The 27,505-nt window shown below is 37.9% G+C and overlaps 1 protein-coding gene across 9 annotated transcripts in view; it reads left to right on the top strand.

The window, feature by feature from the left end:
- OCA2 (OCA2 melanosomal transmembrane protein) overlaps nucleotides 1–27,505 on the top strand; it is a 292,848-nt gene that overhangs the window by 156,260 nt on the left and 109,083 nt on the right. For 2 of the 9 annotated variants that reach the window (XM_029999142.2, XM_029999139.1), the window contains exons 23-24: nucleotides 10,816–10,909; nucleotides 14,312–14,757. In XM_029999142.2, coding sequence (XP_029855002.1) covers nucleotides 10,816–10,909; nucleotides 14,312–14,405 — 188 coding nt within the window. In that variant the 3' untranslated portion in view covers nucleotides 14,406–14,757. Of the gene's footprint in view, nucleotides 1–10,815; nucleotides 10,910–14,311; nucleotides 14,759–16,847; nucleotides 16,985–24,093; nucleotides 24,169–27,505 lie in introns of those variants that run through there. The other 7 variants (XM_029999143.1, XM_029999145.2, XM_029999138.2 and 4 more) reach the window with 5 other exon arrangements.

Genomic DNA, 27,505 nt, shown 5'->3' with positions numbered 1-27,505 from the left:
TTCTTTTCTGGCAGAAGTTTTCATGCTGAGGTCAGGTCAATCTTACATGGTTAAGAAATAAATATGGTTATTTTTCAGTGGATCTGGTTCTGGAAATATAGGTTTATATTTGTCCCAGCTGTCTTTAAGAACTTAAATTAAGTTGTAAATTAGGTGTCTGGCTGTCCCAGGCTCCCTGTTTGGTGACGGGGAGACCAGCACGTCTGGGAGGCAGATATTTATTCATCCACTGAAATTGCCAGACAGTCTCTGCAGAGCACATCGGAGCCCCTCACATGCAGAACTTCAGTAGCTGAGAGGGGTGCCCAAAGACAGGTTAAATGAATTTGGGCCTTTGGGCCTTTTCGTTTTTCAATTCTGAATGCTGAATGACCCCATTAGTTCACATCTGTCTGGGCATTAATGGTCAGGCTGACTAAATAGCTGGAAAAATCATGTTGCTCATGGTGTTTTTTATGTACTATCCCCCAGTATTTCAATTATGTTTTGACCATGTTTGACCTTATGTTTTGAAGAGGAAGAAAACAGGAATTTTAAAAGGAACTAAAGGAAACAAACAATAAAGTAACTTCACTTGTTTTCTGTGGTATTCTGATGAATCTGCATCCGTATTTGTTTTGCACAAGAGGACATTGAATAAAATTTTATTCATTAATGCTTCCTATTCTAGTACATGATGGAATTGTGGTACCTGTTGGCACTGAGTTGTATGTAGACATTCCAATAGTGTCTAGGGAATACTGCCCTGAAATTTTGGGGGACAAATGAAGATTGCTAGCTACAGCAATTTCAGAACAAAAGGAGCTTTAATTGCACTGTTTCTATTGGCTCATGAGTTTTAAAATAACATGAAATATGGATTCGACTCAATTTGAATAAATGCACAGTCAGAAATCCACCTGTTAAGGCAGTTTAATTGTGTAAAACTAAATTCTTTACTGAGCTGAAGAGGTTATAGCTAAGATATTATTTGAAGGGGTTTTGTACATTTGATATTTAAAGAGCTGGAGTTTATTTGTCTTTTTATCTCTTTTTTTCATGATTTATAAAAAGTATGTTTCTGAAAAAAGAAGAAAAAATAAGAAGAGGGAAAAAAAAAAGATTGAATTCATATTTGAAAGTCCTTACCTTCTGAGTTCTCAGTTACTAGCATAGAAAAGTGCAAAAAGTATTTCTCTGCTGCAGTGACTGTTGCTGTGGTCCAAGGGGATATTTTCAACAGTGTATAGTTTTGCACTATTTTTCTTCTCTGTATATTTTCCTGGAGGACAATACCTGAAAATCATCATTGTCACAATTCTGCAGAAAGAGGCAGTCTCTAGGATGCATGCAGCTGTGTTATTCTGGCCACACAATCTTGGTTGTAGGCTTTACTTCAAGAAAGGAGGTAGGAGGAGGGAGCTGCTGGCACTTTTCTTCTAACCTTACAGGCTCAAAAGCCAGGTGTGAATAAAATCCATTATCCACAGGACATTGTGCTAATTACAGCTATTAAAGGAGTGCAATCACAGTGTAGCTAAACAATGGGATTTCTCTCAGTGGTCCAGTGCTATAGTTGTTCTGTCTCTTGGCACCCCTCCTTAGGTCCCTGATGTAGATGGGGCCTTGCACAGTGGAGTATCACTCATTTATTACTCCTGCTGATTCTGCTCAATAAAATTCTAAACTGGTTTAAAAGCTTCAGACACACTGAAGATATAAACCTGGAAATATTGTTTATATTCCTAAACCAACCAATATGAGGGAAAAGTGATAGCCTTCAAAAACCATGAAATAGAATATATAGTAATTAATATTATGAAAAAAATCACACCTGTAGATCCTTTGAAGTTGTTTTATAGTTACAATAGATCAAATTTGTATAACACTTCTCAATTTGAGAGATTAAAAAAAAAGCCTGTCAAGAACTGAATGTATGATGTAAAAGTATAGCAGCTATTTAAGAGAAGCACTATTCAGCTTTGGTTTTGAACTTGTTGTATACAACATGTAATTGAAACTGTGGGAAAATGTTTTAGTGGAGAGAATATACCTGCCTGAGCCTGATTTTAACCGGGACGCTGATATTGAAAGTTCCTATTGTTTCTAAAGGAGTCTTTTAATGATGAGAAATCCTGAGGCTTAGTTTTATGTCTTGTGGGTGAGACAGCCCTGATTTAGATAAGTATTTTGTTGATAGATATAAAACTCATAATAAAAATCAAAGGGGCGTGTTGTAAGGAATGAGAGTGACTTGAGATCTTTCAAAAGGAAAAGGACATTGCTGCTCTTGACTTTGAAAGGCAGGCAAAACAAATAACGAAATTTAGGAAATGTCTCACAGTTTTCCTTTAAAAACCTCAGCACAGTCTTTAGCAGTATTATGCTTCTAAATTGTACAGATCTAGAAGCAAAATACAGCAGGTATTTCATATGTCTTACGCTAATATCTAATTCACTTTCTGAGTATACTTTGCGTCGTTTCTATGATGTTTGCAAGGATGGAAATGAGTAACAAGGACTTAAGCTGTAATTGCTGTCCATTAAATGGCAGTACTACGTGCTTGTTCTTAATGAAGAACTCATTCAGGTGTTAACTGAAAGTTGCAGGTTTTGTTTTAGCATGAAGATCAGCATCATTGGATATAAGCACAAAGAATCTTTTCTCTTTATTGATATTTGAGTGCCCCAAATGTCCTCTTGCTCTTTTCTGGAACAGCCAGAATCTGTAACCTTCTATAAAAATCCAGCTGCTGTTTTCCTTAGCTCTTTCATGACATTCAAACTCTGGGCCATCTTCATGCTTTTTCAGTATGAAGTTCTTAAAGCCCGGCAGCACTGTAAAGTCCTTGGTGTGAGAGCCAGGCTCATTACCAGAGTCCCTGCAGCTAGAGGAGATTCTCTAATCTTTAAGATCACCAAAGATAATCCTCTGTGTTATGGAAGATACACAGAAGAAAGTTGTGAATGTAAAATATAAACCCATTTAAAACTGAATGTGTACGTTTGACAGACATACCTTTGTCTGTATTAAGACAATATCAGAGGCCTGCTTGGCTTTAAGACACTGAGTTAATATGAAAAAACCCCAAACTATATTGAACCTAGTTGATTTTTCTCAGCAAGGACATTTTTCTAACCTTGAAAAGAGTTGCTGTGGCAGACATGCATATATGTATGTATGTTATTAAGGGTGAAATATGAAGTATGTGGGGTAAAGGATGCTGTTTCAGCCGTACTGTTGAGCATTTATAGTTGGATGGTAAACAGATTTTAAAATGGAAAGGAAGAGAGCTATGTGTAATATGTAGATTTCTATTCTATTTTACATTGATTTAGAAAAATAAGTTATACCAAACATCAAGATCACTTGATTACTATGCTTGCATTACTGATGAATTTGAAATGCTTGTATTAATGGTTTTCAATCTGTGTAAAATAACTGCATGCTATAAAGTTCTGCAAATTAGAGATAGGCTCATGATCAGAGATGACATTGGAGACTCCTACAAAGCATATGCAGAGTTTTGTTTAATTTTATTTACTTGCTTTCTGCATTTGTTTATCATAAATTACAGAATGTTCTTTCTAGAAGCCTTGGCCACTTCTGTTTTCAGAATTATATAGACTATACAAACTCATTATGTTGTATTGGTGAGTTGCTGAAATACGAGAATGCAGAGTCTGCATAGCTGTCAGCCAGAGGTATATTCAGTTAGAGGGTAGCACTTGGACTGTCAGACAGAACAAGACAGGGAAGCGATAGCAAGCTTCAAAATGCTTAAGTGCAGAAGATAATACTGGACTATCTACTTTCCTTCCCCTGCAGACACTTTCCAGACAATACCCCCTTTTCTCTACCTTGAGCAGCAGAGAGGAGAAAAAAAAACCTCAGTCTGCAATATTCATATTGATTTATACTCATGAATCAGACACTCTGTATGACACTGAAGAAAGCTATAATCATGCCCTAGATATTATTTATACATATAATAATAAATATCTCTAGCACAGTTGCGGTTAGCACACCTAAACCAAAGAGGGGCACTAGCAGGAGTTGTGAAACTGTTTTAAACAAGGCACTTGAACCATATCGAAACATAACAGGTAGGCTCCAATTGAAAGACAGTTTGATTAAAGTCAGAATCTGAATTTAAAGCAGCAGGATATTCTAAAATAACTTAATGGAGGGACACCTTTTTTTTTTTTTAGTAATATTTTCTTGTTCTGCTCAGCTTCAAGGTAAGTTATGATAAAGTTGAATAATGTACATTTATGCCAGGTGTCTATACTTGGAACTATTTTTCAATATTTGGTCACTAATAGTGCCACATGTGGAGAAGCTGCAAAATTGAGCAGACATAGTTTTAGCCTCTGAATCTAAAAATCAGAGATAAAAAACTGTGCAAACTGGGGCTTATGTGCAGCATTAAAAGCTTTAAATGGAACCTACCTGAATAAGTGTTTCAGGGCATTAGGGAATGGCGTGTCAGAGTACACCGCTGACACTATCCCTCGTTATACTAGTTTATTTTACCCTTGCAGTGGGTAAGTTGACTTCAAGGAGAGAGGTGACTTTAGTGATCATCTCAGGTTTTATGTCTCTTTTACAGATGTCTGGATTTGAAAGAAGCTTATGGATTTCTTCATGTCTTTAAAGTAACAAGGGCAAGATGTTCAGCAACCTGCCTTATTTATTTCATACTTCTGGTAGAAAAGTGACAAATTTAAATTTCACCTTTTCCTCTCATAGCAAAAAGGAAGCAATGAGCATTGAATAGTGCAATACTTACAGTAACTGTCCTGATGGTGGTATAGTAGTGGTGATAAAAAATGGTGACTTTCACCAGATTAAAAGTGTTGGATTGAATGCAGTTCAGTGAACTTTTGGGATAAGTTAACTCAAAGCTTTGATTCATGTTGTTTTCTTTTTAAATTTTTTTTAAAATTTTTCCTATAAATAAAGTCCATGTGTATGCATTTGTGCAGAAACATCCCATTCAAAATGTTTCCAAATCAGTAAAATTAAAAAATTTTTATATCATAAGACTGTAATCTATAACATATAACAATGTTGAATGAGCTCATGCATACCTTCTTATGCTTACTGCCTAGGACTTGAGGTACCTTATTATTTTAGGCACCATTAATGGTTTAACTGGCCTTGATTCTGTAGCTCTTTACTGACTGCAAAGTTTGATTGTCCAGGGCTTGTTAATTTTTACACATAAAAAATATAAAAAGATATTTAAGACTTGTAGAGATTTAACAGATAAATATAAATCGCTTTGTTTAATGGGGCAAATCTGGATTAGTTTTGTGTGAAACAGAAAATTTCTGAAAGCTATGAAGGCTGTCTCCTGTAAGGCTAATCAAAACCATAACTGTTCAGTGTTCACTTCTGCAGCCACATTTGTTACATTTGCTCTGTTTGTGCTTTAAGTAGAGAAATGGAATATGCTATGGAAAGGAAGCCGCACACGTCAGTCTACCTTTATTTAGTGATGCAAAGCATATGGGAGACCGCACGGAGTTTTCTTTTGAAAATGTCTGGGAAGCAAGGAGCTGGCTTCTTTCAATAAGTTTTGCTTTGACACTGTGATGGGATGATTCCATTACAGCAAGAAGCAGGGCTGAGAATCCTCACCCTAAAATTATTCATGACTGCGTAACAAACTCCTGGTTTCAGAGTGAGAAAACTTGTCTAGGACAAAGCAGTGCCAGCAGCTGTGCCTGGGTAAAACTGGGCCTGTCACAGGTGTTTGGCCAAGGCCAGGGAAAAGCTGTTTTCAGGGGTTGTGTTGACATGAAAACAGGATAGTTTTTTTGCTTCTGCATTAGCTAGCCAGAGATACAGGAAAGAGAAAGTCTATCGGTTAAGCCCAGGTGTAGCTTGTTATCCACCATCAGAGCATGTGGAGGGAAAGTGGTTTGTAATGATCACAACAAAGCAAGACTTTTCTGTAAGCAATCCACTTTGAAGCTTGCTGTTTCACAAGGTACTATCCCCTTTATATCTGAGAAAGTTACTGCTTATGAAGGCTGCTTATGCTAGGCCAAATAGGTTTATTAGTGATAATCCCTTCCCTTTGATTTGTCAGTGCTTTAAGTAATATACACTAATCCTGCCGGGCACTTTGAGGTGATTCTCCAGGCATACCTATTAATGCAGTAAACCCGAGAGTTAGGCTTGCTCTTGAGGGGGCAATACCAAAGGGACTCCTGAGAACTAATGCTATTTAGATATAATAATGTGCTGCTGACAAGTAAAGATCAATAGCTGAGAATGAGGCTTAAAGTGAGAGGAAACATGTTATTGATGCACACTCTCTCCCTTTTCTTGTTATAATTCTATCCCGATTTCCCAGCGCCTTCCTTTAGTAAGCTTAATCAGTTCTCCTAGCATTGATTTTCACTGCATTGCAGATTATAGTCACCTGGGCAAACTGTTTACTGAGGGAAAGGCTGTCTGGGCACAAGGGAGGTGCATTACATGTGGCGTGCAGGTTCTGGGTTTGAATTCGGCAGTCTCTGAAGGAGCAGAGGGTAATAGCTGAACACTGGGTTGAGAAGAAGTAGCCACAAATGGAAGCAGAAGGCTGATGGATACTGCAGGTATCAAATCAGGTTTACCAAACCTTGTCAACATCTTCCTGCTTGCACCTCTAAGTTATCTGGAGATGCAAAGGCACGTTTTAATGTGTGGGTTTTGGTTTTGGACCTTTCTTGATAGATTTGTTCTTAACTAAAACTGTTGAATACTTTCTTACACTTGGATTTGATTTCACGTTCCCTGAAGATATTCAAATTAATTTACCTTGAGAAATATCAGAAAGATACTTTTATGTCACCTTTTCTGGACGGAAATAGTAGAAGACCTTCTACTGTGCTTCTGTAATGATTGTGTAAAGCTGGGGCAGGTCCATGGAAAAATCAGTATGATCCATGAGAATTCCTCTGTCGTTTTCTTCTCTGTAGCCTAAGCAGCAGCAGCTCTTTAAGTGACATGTCTGTATCTTTCTATGATCACACTTCAGGATGATAATTTTTTTTTTGGATTAAGAAAAAGGTCTTTCTTGATTACATGCTTATGAATTATTAAGCATAGTTAGTATTGACAATAATGTATGTAGACTAGCAAGAATAAAAGGCAGAATAGATATACAGGATAAAATGTCTGGCTTACCTCATACATATCACATACTATTGATGTTAGAAATATAATATTTAATTCGTTGTAATGAATACGGTTTCTTAATAACCATCTGCCTTGTGATAAAGGATGAGTTACAGTAGAAGTCATCAAAACCAATTACAATAGCAGTCATCAAAACAGATTGGTTATTACAGTGTTATTCTTTGATACAGTTCACCCATGTGTTATTACATTTTGAACATACAAACAAGCAAGTAAGAGTCTTTGCTATGCTTTTTAAGCTTAATTGTTCTTAAGATTGAAGATGATGTGAAGATGAAGTCAAGATTGGGTGAAGTCCTAGAAAATGCTTATTCTTCATTTGCATCAATTGGAATGAATTTAACATGTGTAGGTTTCCATGTACATTAAGCTAGCCTTGGGTTTTCCGTGATTCAGAGGTCACAGTGTTGCTGTTTCACTACCGAGTTAAATATCTGGCGTGGAGACAGATGTTCCTGGGAGAAGAAACAAAAGTTTGCCTCTGTTGTTAATTTCAGCATAGTTCTTTGAAGCCTGCTGAGCCAGTACCTAATTAAACTGCACACAGGCTCCAAACAAATGAAAAAGAAATACTGCTACTTTCAGATAACATTTAAGGTGACAATTTCTTCTCAAGTGAAATCTACTTGGGGAAATCAATTCACTGCTGAAGCAGAAACACTTTCCATAATACTTTATTATGTGAAGGCATTACTATAGCCCATGTACAGTATAGGAGAGTGCGTGCTGTTTGGAGATCTTGACTGTATCTAGTCACAGCCATGGGACAAGTGCTATTTCAGTCCTGTTTCTTTAATTTGAAGCCAGAGCTATATTCCTTGTCTACAGTAATATTATTCTGATGGTGGTGTCTGATTATGCTACGCATAGAGCAGAAAACTCTTATGAAATGTTTGGAGACTGTAGACTACTGATTAGTTTTGGAATTGAAAATTCCTTAAGTATTCCTGCCTGACTCCTCTAATAACATCAGCTGTATTCATTTGTTCTGTTTTTGCATTAAGCCACATGCTTTGTGTGTTGGCTTTCTTATGCCAGAGCCTACCAGGAGCACTGATGTTCCAAGTTCAGTTTCATATCTATAAACATGCATTAAAGTAACTAAAGTATGCTTTGAGGCAAAGAGAGGGCAAGGGAAATGAGCTGTGCAGTTCCTAATGACCAGTACTAGACACAATTTTTTAAAGGTTTCTGGTCCTCTAGTAAGGTTAGTCAACTTTTCTCTCCACACCTGAAGCATGGGGGGGGGGGGGGGTGGTGATTCACTGTGTGTGGTAAGAAGCCTACGTCACAAATAGCCCTTGGTGTCTCATGAGAATGCTCCACGATGCTTTTATGATCCATAGGGATATACCCCTCTATTGATGTGCAGTTCCACTAACATCAGCAGAGCTCCTCCTAGAGAGGACCTCTGCACCCAGCTGCAGCTCCTTTGGAATGTCAAAGCCTTTAAAAACAGAGCAAGTAGCAAGCAGCTCACCTAGCATAGCTCCTGGGAGAGCAGGAAAAAAAGGAATTAAAAAAAGGGACTATTAAATATATGAAATAAAATGTCCATTTGGGATTGCAGGTAGTGGAGGAGAATGCTTTTCTCATCTCAAGTTGTCTGCAAGATTGCAGCTTCTTTCTTGTTCCATAGTGGGATCAGCTCAAGAGCTGTTTGAGGCTGCTGCTGAGAAAACAAAACCAGTCTCTTGTTCTTAATCGGTGTTGCTTAGGCCACTCACCTGAGACAACAGATAAGCCATGTTCAGATCTCTACTCTAGGATGAAAATCTCAGTTTTCTGCCTATTTTGTGTTGATAAAAATTGACTATCCTGGAGTAAATAAGAATCATGCTTTCTCTTTGGACTTAATTGGAAAAATCTTGGCCACACAAGGGCTTTTTCTTGGAAAGCTTTGGCTTTCATGAAATCAACTTCAAAACCAAAAAGTCCTGAGTGACTTTTTGGGGTTTGGTTGTTTCTCAAAGTTGTTGCTCTGTCCCTAGAATGACCAGTCAAAAACCTGTGTCTCAGTATCCACTGACACTGGTATGGCTTTGAATCCAAACTGAGATCAAAATTACCACCATCAAGCTCTTTCTCCTACCCTTTTTCTTATTAGAAGAGGAAGATCTTCCTTCCTTCAACGTTCTTTCCATATCCCATCTTTTCTCACCTTTTTCTTACTTCTGATCTCTGTCACTTCATTTTATTTGAATTTAAGAGTATTCTATTATTTTTTTAGACTATTTTTAGAAGTCTGCTCATTTTGTGTGCACTTTCAGGTACAGAAGGCCATATGGGTACCGTGTGTGAATACTTAGGGGAATAGTCCTTCTGCCTTTATTCTGATCTACTCTTTGGTAAACTGATCTCTGGGGGACCTGAAACATTGACTAAGTCAAAACAATTAACTGGAGCATTAATTGTCTTCCGATCTGTTTCTCTCAAAGTCAGACCAGAAGAGTCTCCACTGAGCAGTAATGTTTAACAGGGCCAAAATGAGAGGACTAACTATATGCCAATGGGAGCAAAGGAAGACTTGTGCTTAGAATGATGGATTGTTAATGTAGTGAGGTATGGCAAAAAAGATGACTTGCCATAGTATAAAAAATTTTTCTCCCAGATTGTTACCTCTTTTGTTCAAAATTTCAGTTAAGGAACAGAATATAGGAGTCACTGTCACTTCCTGAGTCGTGCCTTAGATCAGAAACATTTGCTGAAGACATCTGCTTTGTGGAAGTCAAGTATACAGCATTTCTTAAGTCTGAGAAATGACTCATGGGAAAGCTATAGAAAATGGGTCAGTCTTTCTGAGCTCTGAATACCTGACTTCTCTACATTGCCAGATTGTTGAAAGTTTAGAGAAAACACAGGAATAAATTAGTTACTGGAAAAGGCTTTGGACAAGTATGTAGTTCTTGCAAGAGGATAGATGTGCATTATAAACACGGCATATTATTTTCCTTTGGTGTGTTCCTCTCCTAAGTGGACTCATATAATGTAATTTGGTGAAGTTCACTGAATAAAGTCATGCTCCTTTATGTATTAAAGAACATTACGGTTTGGTAAGCAAACTTTTGTATCTGTGGTGATCCTTTTGCCTTAGCAGAGAGATGTGACAGATCCATTCCCCTCCGTTGTCCCACTTACTTTGTTTTAAATTTCTGTTAAAAAAATACATATCTCTTAGCAGTTAGTTACCCTCTCTATAAAAAAGACACTAATTTGTCAATGTCAAGTTTGTGTAAGGAGAAAAAACACCCATTTTTCTTAGCATCCTCAAACTATCTCATCCTTCATTTTTCAGCTCATTTGATAGCACCTTCTTGTATGTAAAACCAAAAATCAGCAATTTTATCTGAATGCAAGTCTCTGGTGTCATTTTGATAACTGCTAGATTGGTGTTATGTTCCTTCTCTATTTTTCTGGCTTATGTAGAATCAGAGAATAATACCAGGCTTATCTTTCAAAGCATGAAGCTATTTATAGGATGCAGAGATACTGTCTGTATGTTTCTTTTCAAGCCTATACAACAGAAATTGATTTTTCTTTTCTAACTAATACATCTGAGGACTTTAGCACAGAATAAACAGAAGAAGAGTAAGAAACAGAGCACAACTATAAACTGGTATTTGTTTTCTGAACTGCAGGTAATGGAACATTGATTGGAGCATCTGCAAACGTTGTTTGTGCAGGAATTGCTGAACAACATGGTTATGGCTTCTCTTTCATGGAGTTTTTCAGGTACAATTTTAAACTTCTCACCTTAAATCTGTAATTTTTTTTTTTTCTCTAGACAAACAATGGATCCTCCAAGGAGAAAATCTGGAGAAAGGGTCTATAAAAAAGACCTGTGTTCCTAATTTGGTTTTGGCAACTGAAATGCGGGTCGAGGGCAGATCACTTTATTTTTGCCTAGTGTAGATAGAATGCATGAAGGTGGCGGGAGCATAGTGGAACCCCAGGAGAAACAAAGCCTCAGAAATTCATGCTTTGGTCACCCTCAATCTTATCTTCAGCTCTGTAGGGATACTAAATTATTGCTTTGTTGTTAAATACAGTTTTAACGTAGTTTCTCATCTGTACATTTTCACGGATGTTCCGTTGCCAGGGGAAAGCGGGATATCCCAGCGTAGACTGAGTAGAACTTTACTCCGTGATCCCATGAGTAAACCTATTTATCTAAAAGTAATTACTTTTTGACCAGCTGCCTAGCAGCTATGAGTGAAAGTGTGATGAGCAGCTAGTAACAGCTGAAGTTGTTGTTTAATAATTGTTTAATTAATAATTAATAACTGTTGTTTAATAATGAAAGTTCCTCTGCAGGTCATTCATCAGCAGGTTTTTAAGGGCCAAGGTATACTTAATGCATACAACAGTTTAATATTGTTCCAAACACCCCCAGTTTTTGAGACTATGGTTGAAAGGTAAATGGAAACTGGCAAATAGAGGACTAGACATGAAGTTAAATTGTAGTTGATTTAACTAAAACATAATTCCTTGCTTATTTTTCTGCATATTTAGGGCAAAAGATACTGTTAAGTTCACACCAATATTTTTTTCTCTTTTTTCTTTGCATTGTTTATTTTAGATTCTCAGCTCTATCAACTTTCCTTTATATTGTTTACCTCAAAGCTTTCAAACTGCTGTATTTAATATGATTAGTCACACAGGAGTATCTGGAGCAGAGCCAATGATAACTAAAAAGAAAGATGGTCTGAACTGTTCTTGCTAAAATTCTTGCTGTGAGCATGTGCTGCTCGTAGCACAGTTTATCTCTTCACCCATAGTCGTCTTTTAGAAACAGAATGCCTATTGATTCAAAGTCTTCGCTGTCAGGACCCTTGAGACTGCAATACAGTCTTACATAGTATACAGTGATAGCTAACTGACTTCTAGGAATTCAAGCCCTTGTACAAAAAGGATGGTGATACAGCGGTAATGGGCTTGTGGATTGTTCTGTTCACGTTTTGCAGATGCTCAGCTTGTCGTTTGGGGATTTAACTTGTATGTAGCATTAACAATGTCTCTTCTATGTAGATTTTGTAACAAAATGTTCTTAAAGCTTCCATGACACTGACTGAGTATCTACGCAGAAATAAGGATGTAAAGCCTGACTAGTCTCTTCAGCAGTGTTCACTGGAATGTATTCTTTGGGAAGATTGAAGACAGTATGCAGATGTTCTGAAATTACCTTCTATACGTATGCTTTCAGTGGAAATAATTACTGGGGATGGCTGTAGCCACTGTAAGCAAAGATGTAAGAACTGAATCCAGAGTGGTTACAGGAAGATAGCAATGGATATTAATTAGCAAACAGAACATAAAAGACCACTTTTTCTGTCTTCTCAATCACTGAGCAGGCAGATCATGAGCTCCTTCATAATTTGTCTTAGGAAAATATTTGTTTCAGTTGAATGTGCCCAAATTCAATATCTTCTGAGGCTTCTCCTGGCATTAGGAGGTATTACATGTATCCCTTGAGGATTTTGATATTGTTTACTTTTATTTATGAAGGTTGTCTCAAAGCACAAAGAGATTTTTCTGCATTTCTTCCCTGTTTGTCTGAAATCACTCACTAGGTTTCACATCCCTATTCAGGGTCTTCTGTGGTGCTTCTACCAGTATAGACACAGACTGTTACTCTCTCATCTTGCAAACCCCTGTGAGTCACTAGGGTAAAATCATGGGTAGCATGTGTGGGGAGATGATGGCCCTCTGCTGCCTGGCTTTTGCTAAGATGTCTTCAGTGCAACCTGTGCTGGTATTGTTTTGTCCTTCTCAAGTGTTTCTGTGCAGGAAACTCATGACGTGTCTGTCCCAGGTGGCATCTGGAGTCATACAGCACAGTACGCTACTTCCCATACACTTCCTCCCTGCCTGCACGCTAAGCCAAAATTACACAACTATGTTTAAGGCCTTTGCTAGAAGCAGCTTTTTTGCAAACCGTGTTTTGACATGGTGGTCTGAGGAGGAACTCTGGGCAGGGTTGCTAAGCAGGTCTGGTGAGTACACCTTGACACAACAGGGGTGGAGAGGCTCTGGAAGCTGTGGGTGCCTGGTGACAAGAGGCATCACGATGACTCTGTGTAGGGAGAGAAAGGAAATGTAAGAACCAGGTTCTGTGTCCTGTAAGAGGGCTGATGGGCTCATGACCATTCCCGTGTGCGTCTTTGCGCAGCGACACTTGGTGCCATTCGAGGTTCCTCTTCTCTTTTTTAAGAGGGGAGCAGTGGCAGCCCAGCTGGTGTGTTGTACAATGCTATTCTGCTGCCTAGCCAGAGCCAGTAGGTGGCCAGGTGTGATAACTTGCCTCGAATGCTGTGGTCTGACCAGCTTGACGTGCTTCTATCCGGAGTGCTTTCAGCAGAAGAAATCCTGTGCTGGGGGTTGTGTGCCTGAATGTCCATGAATGCTATAGTCTGTCAGAAAACTAGCATCCTGGGGAAGGTCCCCCCTTCGGAGCCACATCTAAGTGCTTCCTTCCCTGGATCAAGAGTCCTACCTCCCCAAGGACCTGGGGGCACTCATCTCCTTCCAGACCGCTGGACATGGCTGGATGCAAGGGGAAGACAGCCAGCCCTGGTGTCCCATCCTCACCACCCAAGGAACTCAGGCCCATAAGCTGGGAGTGCTGTGCCTGTAAGGAGGTCACAGCAGGATGACACTTAGGTGGGAACGATTATACTGTGAAAGGAGGGAGAAAGGCATAGATCCTCCCTCCCTGTGTTGAAGCACCTTAAAGCAGTGTGGTGTCCAGAGTACACTACTGGTTGAGGAGACACCAGGTCACAACCATACATGCCTGGCTGTGAGTGTGCTGGCCAATGTCACCAAGTGTCTTACCCAGAACGCATTCAAGTCTTGTTCCTTTCTCCCACATTACCTGTCAACACATGTAGAAACCAGTTCTGTCTGAACAGTGCTCACAAGGGGAAGAGCAAGATTGCCTGTGAGAAAAGATCCCTCAGTTGCTCTGAATTCAACTTGATGTTTCTGGCCCTTGTGATCTTTTTTTGATACTTCATTATGTGCCACCGAAATAAAAAGATTCCCCTGTCCCTTAGAATATACAAATACTGTAATAAACATACTTTATCACCATGAAAATACTTTTACCTTTGAATCTGTTATACATGGTTGTAGGGCAACAAAAAGGGGCCTCTACTGGTATATCAGCAGCAAAAGGAAGATTAGGGGACATGTGAGCCTGCCACTGAATGGGGAAATGACCTGCTGACAAAGGACGTGGAGAAGGCAGAGGTTCTCAGCACTGTGATCAGCAGCACAAAGTCCAGGTGGAGGCCAGTCACTAGTGGTGCTCCTGATCCCCAGTGGTGCCTTCCAAGCTCAGCCATTCTGGGATTCAGCTTTTAACCAGCCCCAGAAATCTGAAGGCAAATAATGAATAACTGCCACTGGATGATTCATTTGGACTACCTCAAATTCCAAGGAAAGGGAGCAATGTTAAGACAAAAAGAAAATTGAAAGTCCTAGGAAGTTCAAGCTCAGAAGTAACAATTTGCTTGAAGATTCTCTTGCATTTTGGAGTAGGTCCAGCCAAATTACACTCCTTTTCCACCTTGGAAACTTCCTCATCAAACTGTATTTATGTGTTTTAATATTTCCTCCTGGAAAAATCTTATACATAACCTCATTTTTCATTATCCCTCCAGTAATTCAGAAGGCAAAGCTGAACACAATATTCCAGGCATAGTCCTGCTGTTAATCTAGGCCATTTCAGATTCCTGTTTCATTTACTATTCACTGTTAAATCCAAGTCTCTTTCAACTTTCATGTTACTTACTTGAGTGTGAGTATATCTATTCCCCTTCTGCCCCTGCCAAGTTCTTATACTTTTCCTGCATTGTGTTTCTAATTAACATATCATCAATGGGCAGAGATAAAAGGGAATTGGTATGCTATGTGATCTCATAAGTGAATTGGAGGATGGACACAAAGGCAAATATTTAAGTGGTAAAAATAGAAATAATTGTGAGTCGGTGGGATTTGGAAAAGGAGATAGAGAGCAGTAGGATGTTTGCTGTACATGGTCAAGGGTATAAACATCAAAGCAAACAAATGAGCGTTATGCCTCTGGAGGGAAGAGCAATTTTTTTGGTAGTCTTGACCCTGTAGAAAACACCAGATGTGTTAATAATATGAAGGTAATTGCTCAGGGACCGCATATATGAGTAAGTAGAAGGCAGGGAAAGGTTAAATGCATATTATGATTTTTTGGTCTAAGTTATCAGAGAAACATTAAATCATATATAAGAGCTTAACGTAAAGGGAAACCCCAAATATAAGACAGTACTATTTCTCTTGGCAAATGGTCATATAAGGACAGTATAGTCTTGTTGCCTGAAAGATTTCAAGAGTTTAACATAGTGATTTTATATCAATTAAGACTTTAGAATAATCAAGAGAGCTTTTTTTTTTCAAGGAATAAGATAAAAGAAATAATATTGCAGATGCCTCTTGTAATCTAGATGCTTCACTTCATGTTAGTTTTTTAATTTTTACTAATATATGAGTGAGTTTGTTGCAATATAGCATTCCACTAGGTCAGTCCTCCCTATGGAACATGAAAACGACCCACAGAGATCTTTTTGTTACCAATGAAAAATTTGGTTCCATGTTCATACATAAGAAGTTCTCATTGCTGTAGGGGCTTTAATTATCTGTTTCCACTTGCTAATAAAATTGCCGGTTTGATTTTAATTTTCTCTTTAAGAGAGGCATTTATAACCTTATAAACATACATAGTATTTCAAACATAAAATAAGTCATGTTCCTTCATCCTATTGTAATTCAATACCAATCACCCCTGTGTGTCTGTGATGCACGATGTGATAAAAAAAAATCACAGATAAATGCTGAACCTACTTCACACAAAAAGAAAGTGGGTATTATGGGAAATACTCTAATTTTATTTCAAGCAAATTTTGGCTGACTGTGAATATATCATGGTGCAAGATGTATAGGTAAGAGAAGAATGGATTGGATAACTCTATGTAATGGGATAAGAATATGGGAGAGATGATTCGATACATGAGAAAATCAGTCTGCCCAGAGGAGCAGAGTATGAGCCTAAGGACCTAATTTAGATTACAGTGGTAAGGTTAGCTGGGCATGATCCTGAAAGCATTCTGCATATTTTCAGGTTTTGCATTTTTCTGTCATTCCTCTCCCTTTATATGTCATCTGAAGAGCTGAATTTTAATAGTCTCTGTCTTCTCTGGTAGTAACAGTGATTTGGAAGTGTAAAAAAATATTGGTTTCTGATAATAGCTTAGTAAATAGTTTGTTTTCATTAGAAGATTTGTCTTTGGAGATATTCACAGCAAAAATATTTACAGTAGGATATCCTATTTATCCCTGCTTGAGAGTGCTCACCCGTAAAGACTGTGAAACAGTGCTTTCCGCGAGAACTGTCATTCATGCATGTGGGAGGACAAATGTGATATTCTCTGCTACTGCCTGTGTATCCTATTTGCACAACTTATTGAAAATAACTGTTTTAAAAAAACATTGGGCTCTGTTAAGCCATATAAATGTCTCTACTTGATTATGTGTTAGACAGCTGTAGTCCTTTTCATTCCTGTTAATTTAGTGTCATTTTTCCCTATTTTCTTGCTATTAACACCACTCTATGCCAAACACTGTTGCTGTTTTTAAGGTTGATTCTAATCAGAATAAAACTAGCCCTACTATTTTGGGTGTGAATTTTGGTGATGGCGACTTCAGTTGAGCAATGTGGTATCCAAAAGCCTGAACACAGTTTACCTGTGGGCCTTCTGATCAACTGTGCAGCTCCAGAAGACAGAATTTGGGGATGTTCAAAGTATCTAATGAAGAGTCAATGAACTGTTGAGTAAAGGTTTAATGATTATGATACATGAGTTAGCTCAATCTCATTTCCCACTACTCTTCTAATCAGTAAGGAAGAGTAATTGGTCATGGGTTAAATGTTGATATTTGACACGATAACAGATTTCTTCTGTTCAAATAAGTGCAAATGCAACACTCGAGCAAAGCCCTCTCAACAAATGTGTTAATGTACAGTTCCAATTTGGGCAAGTTTTAACTTTTCACAACTTTTGCTTCATAAAATGTCTACCTTTAAAAATCCGGATCTTTTAGGTTTACTACATCAGCTTGTTTTCATCTTTATCTTGATTTCTTTACATTTGTAAGGAAAATATATATATTTTTAAAATAGCTCATTTTAATAATAAATTTCAAATCCAATTAGATATAAAAATCTCTGTTTATTATCAGACTTAGGGAACTGAGTTTAACAAATGTAATTTAGATTTTAACATCCTATTCACTGTTATGTTAAGAAGGGCAAAGCTATAGACAACCTTAATTTTCAGCTGATCACTCAGCAAAGTAGAAAGGTAGTTCAGCATGTATTCATCTTTCAATATTAGGTTCTAGGCTGGGTTTGTTAACAAGAATGCCAGTTTTCTTTCAGCTATCCAAGAACAATCATTGCAAGATTTTAAATTGTCAGTGTTGATCTAATGACTGCTCTCAAACAAACAAATGTGTACACTGATATCTGTGGCAGTTGAATAACATGAATGCTGCTTGTTTTAAACAGTTGCATGGCTGGCATCAAACCCCATGAAAGTAAGTATTCCTGCAATAGTGTGGTGCAAAAATTTTTAAGAATAATTCCTGAGTTATGGGTGAGGGTTTTTTTTTAATATTTATTTTTATTTTATCTTAGGTCAAGAAACACCGTAAGTGGAAATACAAACGAATGTGGTTTTACCGTCTTTACTTTTAGGGAAAAGGCAGGGGGGGAAGTATTTTGATCCCTTAAATATGAGGATATTTCCTTTTCCAACTTGAAATATGATTTATCTGTATTATGTGAAGTTTTTCATGGAGCTTAAAAATGCTCCTGTGTCTTCTAAGTAGAGCCAATATCTTTGAATTGTTTGGCCTGTGGACATACAAGTATTGCTTTTTTTCTTCTCTTATTGCCATGAAGTCTTTTGGATTAGCAAATTAGTTTCCAGTGAAGGTAGATGGGATTTAAATACTCATCTTACTCAGCTTAAAATAAGGTTATGTGATTCAGGTATTAAAATGTTATTATGGTTTTATCTTTTAAAGTCTGTGAAATGTGTGTGTTTCATCCTCTTAAGTTTTTGAAAAAGGACATTGAAAATCCAATTGCAATGATCCAGTGTTTCATTGGGCTCCATAGGAAGCGCCAATCCTCCAGACACACACATCACTTTAATATTAAGGGTAAGCTCATGGAAGTGGTATCTGATCATAGAAAAATCATAGAAAAATTCGGGTTACAAGGGACTTTAGGAGGTCTCTTATCCAACCTTGGGCTCAAAGCAGGGTCAGCTATGGGCTGCATAGAAACAGCACAGCCTCTTAGGGCAACCTGCTCCACTGCCTGGCTGTTTCTATGGGCAAAATGTTTCTCTCTTGTTTCAACTTGTGCCAGTTTGCTCTCACTGTCCTGCCTGCCACGCACTGCCATAAGGAGCATAGCTCCACGTTCTCAGTCCCCCCTTGTAGGTACTGGGTGCACTGCTAGCGCCGCTGAAGCTGTCTCTTCTCCAGGCTGACGCAGCCCAGCTCCCCCAGCCTCTCCTGAAGGGGCAAATGCTCCAGCCCCCACTGCCCTGGGGACTCTCTGTGACGTCCCTCCAGTTTGTCCATGTCTTTCCTGTGTTGGAGGACCCAAAACTGAACACGGTGTCTAGATATGGTTTAACAAGTGTTATGTAGAAGGGAACAATCCCTTCCCTAGATCTAAGTCCCATTCCCCCTTTCATACAGCCAAAGGGGCCGTTGGCTGCCGTTGCTGTTGGACTTCCCGCAGGCTCACGTGCAGATTCCCATTCCAGGGCCTTTCTCGCAGAGCTGCTCCCCGGTCGCTCTCTCCTCAGATGGTGTTGTTGCAGGGGCTCTTCTGTCTCACCGGACAGGACTTGGCATTTGTCCTTGTTGAACTTTATAAGGTTCTGGTCTTCCCATTCCTCCAGTTTGTCTGTGTCCTGCAGGATGGTGGCCCTGCCTTCCACCTTTTCAACCAAAGTAAGATTATAGTCTAGTATTTCCAGTGCAACTTTGCACAACTGTTACGGTATGAAATGATACCCAATATCAGTAGTCAAAATGGTGCCAGTATAGGAAAGGAACTGCTTGCAAATATCTGTGTTGAAATGGGAATTTTGATTTGGCCTCACATGTAACTCTTCTCATTTGATCTTCTGTTTGATCTTCTGTGTTGATCTTATTTAAATTATTTGAATAATTAAAAAAAAAAACAACCTAAATATGCCCCAAATAGTCTTCAAATAATAGATCTGAGTACAAAACATTGACATCAGTTAATTAGGTGAGCTTTTCAAGCAAGGAAACAAATAATAGTAAAATGTGATATTCGCAACAAATTTATATAGCTTAAGGTATAAATTACAAAAATCTGTGTAATACTTCTCGTTCAAAACATTATTAGTTGAAGAGTGTCTCATATCCATGCTGAAGGTTTCCAGAATGGTTTAAAAGTGATTATAAATTGTATAGTCCCTGCGTATATATATATGTGAAACACACAAAGAAATTGAATTAAACTTTTATTGACATAAATTTTGAGTATGGGTCAGTAGTGGCCAAGCATGAATGCTGGTACCTCAAGTGAGTAAAATCATTGTAACCCCTTATTATCAAGATACTTGACTGTGGAATGACTATCAGATACAAAAATTCATTTTTAAGGGGGAAAAAAAAAAAAAGCAAACTGAATAATAAACCCAAACCATATCAAGATAAGAGCCGGATCAACTTTTTCATGCTCAAAAATATTCTTGTTTTAAATTCTGAAGTGTCACACACCATTTAGGATGTCTGATATATAATCTCTGAATTGCCTCATAACACTTCAGGATATCTTTCCCTTCTACTAGCGTAAAGCTGCTGCTTCTAACCTCATAATACTACATCATATTAGCCATGAAATCCAGACTATCTCCTGATATAAATGGTTATGAAAAAATAAAGAGAAAAGTCCAAGTCACCCCTTGCATTCCAAAGTTTGCTATTTTGCACACGTACTGACTCTCCAAAACCTCTGTATTGAACTTTGCTTGTGTGGGTTTCAAGAAGGTATAAACTAAGGGAAAGTCTGCACCAAATGGGACAGTGACAATCTGTGGAGAAGTTTGGTTGTTTTTGCAAATCAGTGGTTATTTGGAAGTCAGAATCTTTGAGGTGTTCAGAAATTCATGTATTTCAAAGGTTAAATTCAGGAGGATTACAGGACAAGGTCTGAAGAATATTAGTCTGTCATGCAAATGAGTAATGAATGTAATTCTAAAAGCTCTTTCCTAAATGTTACATAGATGCAAACTCGTCACATTTCTGGTGTATTTGCAGGTATACCTTTTTTCCTCTTGTGCAATATTATATGGATACTGTCCTAGTTTCAGCTGGGATAGAGTTGACTGTCTTCCTAGCAGCTGGTACGGTGCTATGTTTTGAGTTCAGTATGAGAAGAATGTTGATAACGCTGATGTTTTCAGTTGTTGCTAAGTAGTGTTTAGACTAATGTCAAGGATTTTTCAGTTTCTCATGCCCAGCCAGCGAGAAAGGTGGAGGGGCACAAGAAGTTGACACAGGACACAGCCGGGGCAGCTGACCCAAACTGGCCAACAGGGTATTCCATACCATGGGACGTCCCATCCAGTATAGGAACTGGGGAGTGGGGGGCGGGGAATTGCCACTGGGGGACTAGCAGGGTGCCGGTCAGCAGGTGGTGAGCAATTACACTGCGCATCATTTGTACATTCCAATCCTTTTATTATTGCTGTTGTCATTTTATTAGTGTTATCATTATCATTATTAGTTTCTTCTTTTCTGTTCTATTAAACCGTTCTTATCTCAACCCGTGGGTTTTGCTTCTTTTTCCCTATTTTCTCCCCCATCCCACTGGGTGGGGGGGGGAGTGAGTGAGCGGCTGCATGGTGCTTAGTTGCTGGCTGGGGTTAAACCATGACAGATACATAATATGCATAAAGTTATCCATCTATTTCTTGCAGATATTTTTAGTTTACTGACATTACATATCACTAAAGTAAGTAAGGGAAATAAATACACATACAAAAACAGAGCATAGAGAGACTGTTTTGGATCACACTAAAACCAGCTGTGAATTTAATTTTTATTGTTAGCTGAAATGCAGGATACTGATCCTGGTTTATTCTGTAAAATATAATAGTTACATCCAGTATGGATGGAAGAATTAGGTTTGTTACTAAAGAATTTATGATCACACTAGTGCTCCTACTAGATGTACAGGTTATAGGAGTGATCATGTTTATAGAGTATTCTGTTAGAAATTGCATGCAATGAATGTCATAAGTCACAAACAGTATAAAGTAATTTAACACTAAAACCAATCAATGAACAGTGAGGAGAGTGGTAAATGTAATATATATCTATATTTTTGTAACAATGACCATAATCCATTCTTCGTCACCTTTTCTAAGTACAGGCTACCAACTGAATCAATACCTAATAACTTCCCAACAGCACTTAGAATGAGAATAATTTAAACAGTAACGATTTCTAGATTTTTTTTTGGCAGTGTCAGAAAGTGGATATCCTGCTGGGTTTGTACAGTTCTACTCCTGTACAAACTATTTTATGCAAAGGTTTTGAAGATACCTTGTACTATGTCTTCCTTCATGGAAGAAAAGGCATAAAATCTCCCCCAGTGCATCTGTACTAGTTACGGCATTAGGCTGATACAACCTACCTCCTGGGATAGGAGTCATCTTTCAAGACTTTGTATTAATCTATAGTATTTTACATTAAACAAATTTGCCTAAGCACACCTGGAGAGCATTGCATTCCAAGCTTTGTATTTAAAATACATAGAATGGATTTTTCTCTGTGCACATACTTATAGCTGTATTGAGTACAGAGGGAGTCTGAAACTCCTACACAGGTAAAGTCTGGCAAGATGTACCCCTTTCTTATCTATTCCAACCAACATTTTCTAATTTTACTTCATGTTCAGTACAGATGGCAAGGGGAAGCTAGAGAGTGGGAAGGGAAAAGTTAGATTAAAGAAACCAGGAGCTATGCTGAGGCATGCTGGAAACATGAAGTGACAGCTTTCATGCAGTCCAGCATGAAAAGACTAGTCTTTTTTTCCTGAGAGTGGAAAAGGCAAGGACATAACAGCAATGTCTTTTGGCTTCTCAGTAGAAAACACTTTTCTAAAGTATTTTGAAGAAATGATACCACATTTTTAATAATAGAACAATATATTCATCTGCTTAGCTAACCTCTGGCCAATATCACCAACTTTTAAAAGTGTATAGGTTTTCTTTAACTTCCAACACAGTTAATGACTACTTCCTTCTTGTTCTATCTTCTCCACTACTCCCTGGTACTCCTGTTACCAGAACCAATCACTAGGATCCATGCAAATAGAAAAAGATGCGTTCCTATTGTGAACTTCAGCTTGTGTCAGCCTACAGCAAACAAAATGTTAAATTGGGTTCACAGAAAGCTTGATACTTGCCTGGTTCATATTTTGAAATGATAGGCCAGCTGCAAAACTAGGAAGAAGAACAAAGTTGTCATTTTTTGAGTTCTACAGAAAAACTTGACTGTACTTGAAGTGACTTGAAGGTGCATGGTGCAGATGTGAGGTAACATGGTCCGCCACCCCTGGGTCTTTGTCCCTGAATCTTCCAGTCTAAGAAATGGGTTGGAATGTGCTCCATTTCCAATCTGACATTCCTATTTGCATTTCTTTCCTATAGAAACTGGGGTGGGAGAAGGGGGGTAGGAGGAGAAGAGGTGAAGAGAGAGAAGGAAGAAGGATTGTGCACCCAGGTCTCATTTCACGTTGGAGCTGGTACATGGCTAGAACATAGCCCATTTAGAGACTCACACTGCTCATGTTCTTGGAGCAAGGCTTCTTGTACTGCTATTAATACATAGCTGCTTATTGTTCACCTCTTTGTGTCTTGGCCATCTTCTCTACCACCACTGTGTTGAATTGTTAAATTTAATGAGTTTTGACATACAGATGAATATTGAAACACATGTACTAAATCAGATGTGCATCAGGATGGAATGATTCCTGTAGCTAACCCACAGTTAGCTGGCTCCATGGGTTTGTATTTTAACTTATACATAAGAAATCACATTTATTGTCTTTTTATTAGAGCAGTCCTGAATAAAAAATGATATCTTCTAAAATGGGGATTTAAACAATAGGTGTGACGGAGAAGTTCATTCTTGCCTTGGCTTGGCATTTGTGAAAGACTTAAAATCTTGTCTTTCTTTAGACTCTAGTTTAATGCTGCCATTTCCATAGCTGACTTTTTGCATACCACAAGGCTGTACAAATTTTCTGAATTAATTCCTCTTTCATGTTACAGAGCTATGATGGTTGTTACATAAGTGAATACTGCAGTAAGGAAGATATTATTTATTTATAAACTTGGTTGTTTAGACTACTCAAATGTTTTTGTATTTCTTTTTCTAATAATCTATAAAGGAAGCTGACAAGAAGAAAAAGTCTTACTACATTTAGGTGGATGAGACTGATCGGTTTTGGGAAGTGCTTATGAAACTTTCACACCATACTTTAAAATGAACGGAATCATATTTTTATGAAAAGATTCTTGAAGTATCTCCAGAGCCCAGGACTTTAGTAGCAGATTGTGATTTGTGCTGAAAAATGGATTTGAAAATCAGAATGTCTGCTCCAAAGAACAGTGTAGTGCTTCTTCAGTGTCTCTTTAAGTAGTAGTCATGTAAAAACTTAAAAAATGAATTACTAGAAAAATCTGCAGGGAACAATTTTTTACTGGTAGGTGATGGAGTTTAAATAAAAACTCTTTCTTTGCATGTCTGGCTATGAGGATTCATATTTTACCACTACTAATATGGGCTGAAATCAGCGGAGAATATTCACCTTTCTAGCAAGCTTTTAAAAGGCAAGTAAATTACCTCATTTTTCATTTCACTGAGTTGGATTTCCACTAAATTCTCTAAAACTAGTTTGAGTGGTACTGTATCTAAATGTACAGAATTTCATGGTTAGATATAATTAAAATAGGTGTTATCCAGTTTTAGGGGCACCTGGAATGAAAATAGGAAGGTTCTGTAGTTGATTAAACTTCTACATCATCAAGGCAGAAGTTAATTTGCAGCTTTTCTGCTTTTGCGTTGAGGTAAATATGCTTTTGTTAAATGCTAGAAGGCAAAAAATGAAGGTCATATGTACCATTATGCTGTTAGGCTTGTCATGATTGTGATTTAAAAAAAAAAAAAAAGGAGCCTATTAAATCAGAGAGATTTTCTGTAGTTAAGAGAGGTCAGTGCATTATTTTCCTAGATAATTCATCAATGTCAGTAGTGCTAATGAGAATGTGGGGCATGTGTCAAGAGTTAGTGTGTCCGTGTCTCCACTGCGGTTGTGGTCTAGCACTTGTCTTTCATTGCGGATCATTAAATGAAAGGTTTGTTAATGCCTTACAAGCCGTGAGTAGGTCCATGTGAGAAGAGAGGAGAGAGCATCTGCAGTCTCTTTTGAGTGACTCCACTCACTGATGATCATGCCCGCCTCATATTGCCAGCTTGTTTTGCTAGCTAAGATTAGAGAAATATTTCTGGCAAGAAGAGCAGTAGGACTGAAATAGTCTTTTCTGCTTTCTCCCACCATGTCTTGGAGCTAACAACTATGTTGAATTTCTTCTTGTTACCATCTCAGTTCAGGTAGCGCATGGAAAAGGAAAGGGTCTGCTTTTGATAGATGTGGTACCCAATTAACCTGTGTGCTGTGTAGCGGTAAAAGAGCTGTATGTTATACAATGGGGGAAAAAAAATTAATAATGCAAAATCTTAGTTAATTTAGTTTAGAAAATATTTATAAAAAGGAGATATTTGCCACAAGCGCGGGAAGCCTTTGGTGTATTTTAAATGACAGTGCTAAAATATGATAAGAAATAGAACAGAAACCTTAAAAGAAGAGCGAGTCCATGCTGTTACAAGTATAGTTTTCTGAAATGTGCAGACTACTTCTGAAATCACATCATCTGTTGTGCCCCCTCCCCCTCTCCCTGTGACTATCAGGGTTCAACTAGTCCAGACTGGCTTTATTTTTCACTGGAAACTCCTGTTCTCTCTTTAGGCAGGAGATAATCTTGTTACTCCCTTAATTAGGGTACAAGTTGTTTTCCTTCCATGGTATTTGTTATTCTAGGAGTCATCCATCTGCTGTGCTTGACGCAAGAGTAAATCAGTGCTTCGGTGAGGTACAAAGACCTTTCCTCTCCCTCTGACTTTCTGTGAGGGAACCCATCTTTTTTGGGGCTTTATAGTCAATACTATCCTGTAGTTTAAAACATATGTTCACGGACAACTAAACAATTCGACTGTTTGTGGCTTGTTACTTGCTTTTGCATGGCACCCGGTCCAAAAGTAGTCAGTTATATTGAGGTTAACTTTGGGGTTGGCATGGCTGAACCCAAGGCTCTTTCTCTTATGCAAAGTGTAAGAGCTGTGTTTTCTGACATTCAGGTGGTCAGATCAGATCCTGGCTTTGGGCAGCCGTGTGTTACAGCCATTCGGGCCAGTGCAAATAGCCCACCTGTAAAGAAGAAAAAATGAGCTAATAATAATAATCCTGCTAAACATTCCAAGTTCTCTGTGTATAGACTTATGTATGGAACAGGACTTGCTGGAATGTTTTTTGTCTTTTTACACTGGTTTTACAGCCATGTGTATTTCATGACTTTTATATGTTTAAGGTTTTCTTCCTCTCTTTTCCAATTTCTCTGTCAGAAAGACAGCGGCTACTGTGTATGCTGCTCTTGATCTTACCATTTTTGTTTTATTCCTGAAGTGTCTTCTGGGGAGGTTCTAAATTGCTGCCTTGTGACTAAATTCTTGCCTTTTGAAAAGCAAATGCAGAAGAAGTAGTGAAACACTGTTATTTAGTTTGTTAAATAGCTGTGAAAATTTGCCTTACCCAGGTGCTGGCCGGACTGTTTGAAAAAATTAATTTGATTACTGCTCAGATGCTGTCCCCACTATTCACGGGAACCTTGTTTACTGATTTGTTTCATTGTGACTGAGATTTCATGTGGCTTGAAGGGGATTCACTTTGAAATAGACTGAATTACTTTTTTACTTCTATTAGTGTAATGGGGAGCTTTTTAAGTCTGAAAAGTGTGCTCTTCTCAGCAAGAGCAGGAAGTTTGTCTGTAGTGATAGTGATAAATGAAATATTAGAAGAAAGAAGGTGAGCAGTATAGCTATGAATAATCAAACCAGGAAGAGAGAAAACAAAATCAAGACCATTCCAAAACAGCAAAAGCCAAAAATCAGCAAAATTTAAAAAAAAACAAATTTTGTTGCATTTCTTAAATATATCAATGAAAGCTGTTTATAGTAAAGGGTATTTACGGTGACTGGGAGAATAGTCAACTATAGGTTTATTCCTTATGGAGTCCTCTGTTTTTGCTGCTTCAGTGAGAACTCATTGTAATCAGTGGTCTCTTATTTAAATTCAGAAAACTTTGGATTGTTGTTGATAGTGATATTTCCATGCACTATTTCCATTGACTACTGCAACCAGCAGGTGGTCATTAGTATATTACTAAAATAAAATATTTTCTATATTATACAGTTAAATAAACTGTATGAGAATAAAGGCAGCTTAGATTATGTCTCATTTTTAGACCTATCACAATATGGATTATTTGGCCTAGTGGTTGCTAATATGATGAGAAACATGGCAGTATTCCTGTATAGTAAATAGTCTGCCACATTTTATTACTTAAAATATAATATTAAAAAAAAAATAGAATTGCTCTTATCTGTGATAGACATGGGAGCAAAGTAGGGTCTTTGGGATCTCTGGGCTTTAATTTTTAAGTTAAAGCCTGCCACCTACAAATCATGCCTGTTTGACAAGAAAGGTTTTCTTTTTGAAGGTTTTACAGGAATATCTTTTTGTCAGATTGGTTGTATAAGTCCTCGTGTTGCTCTAATAAGTCCTTTTTAATGGGAGAACTTTAATTGATGTCAGACTCAAAAGTTCAGTGACAGATAATGTGCCTTCTCTTAGTTTAGAGGTTAAAAATAATTGACACTTTTGTATGCACAGAATAAACTGCCATAAAAATATTAATTTCTATGACTTTTCAGATGGGAAGAGATAGAAACAAATTCAAAATGAGTGGTCAGCTTTTCTGTAAGTTTTGAGACAGTGAATATGACTCTATTATTAAATACAATCAACAACCATTACTGAAATAATTAAGAAAA

The sequence above is a fragment of the Aquila chrysaetos genome, chromosome 23, assembly GCF_900496995.4.
Source record: "Aquila chrysaetos chrysaetos chromosome 23, bAquChr1.4, whole genome shotgun sequence".
Lineage (NCBI taxonomy): Eukaryota > Metazoa > Chordata > Aves > Accipitriformes > Accipitridae > Aquila > Aquila chrysaetos.
Note: the sequence above shows the minus strand (reverse complement) of the source record. Positions and strands in the feature narration are given on the sequence as shown.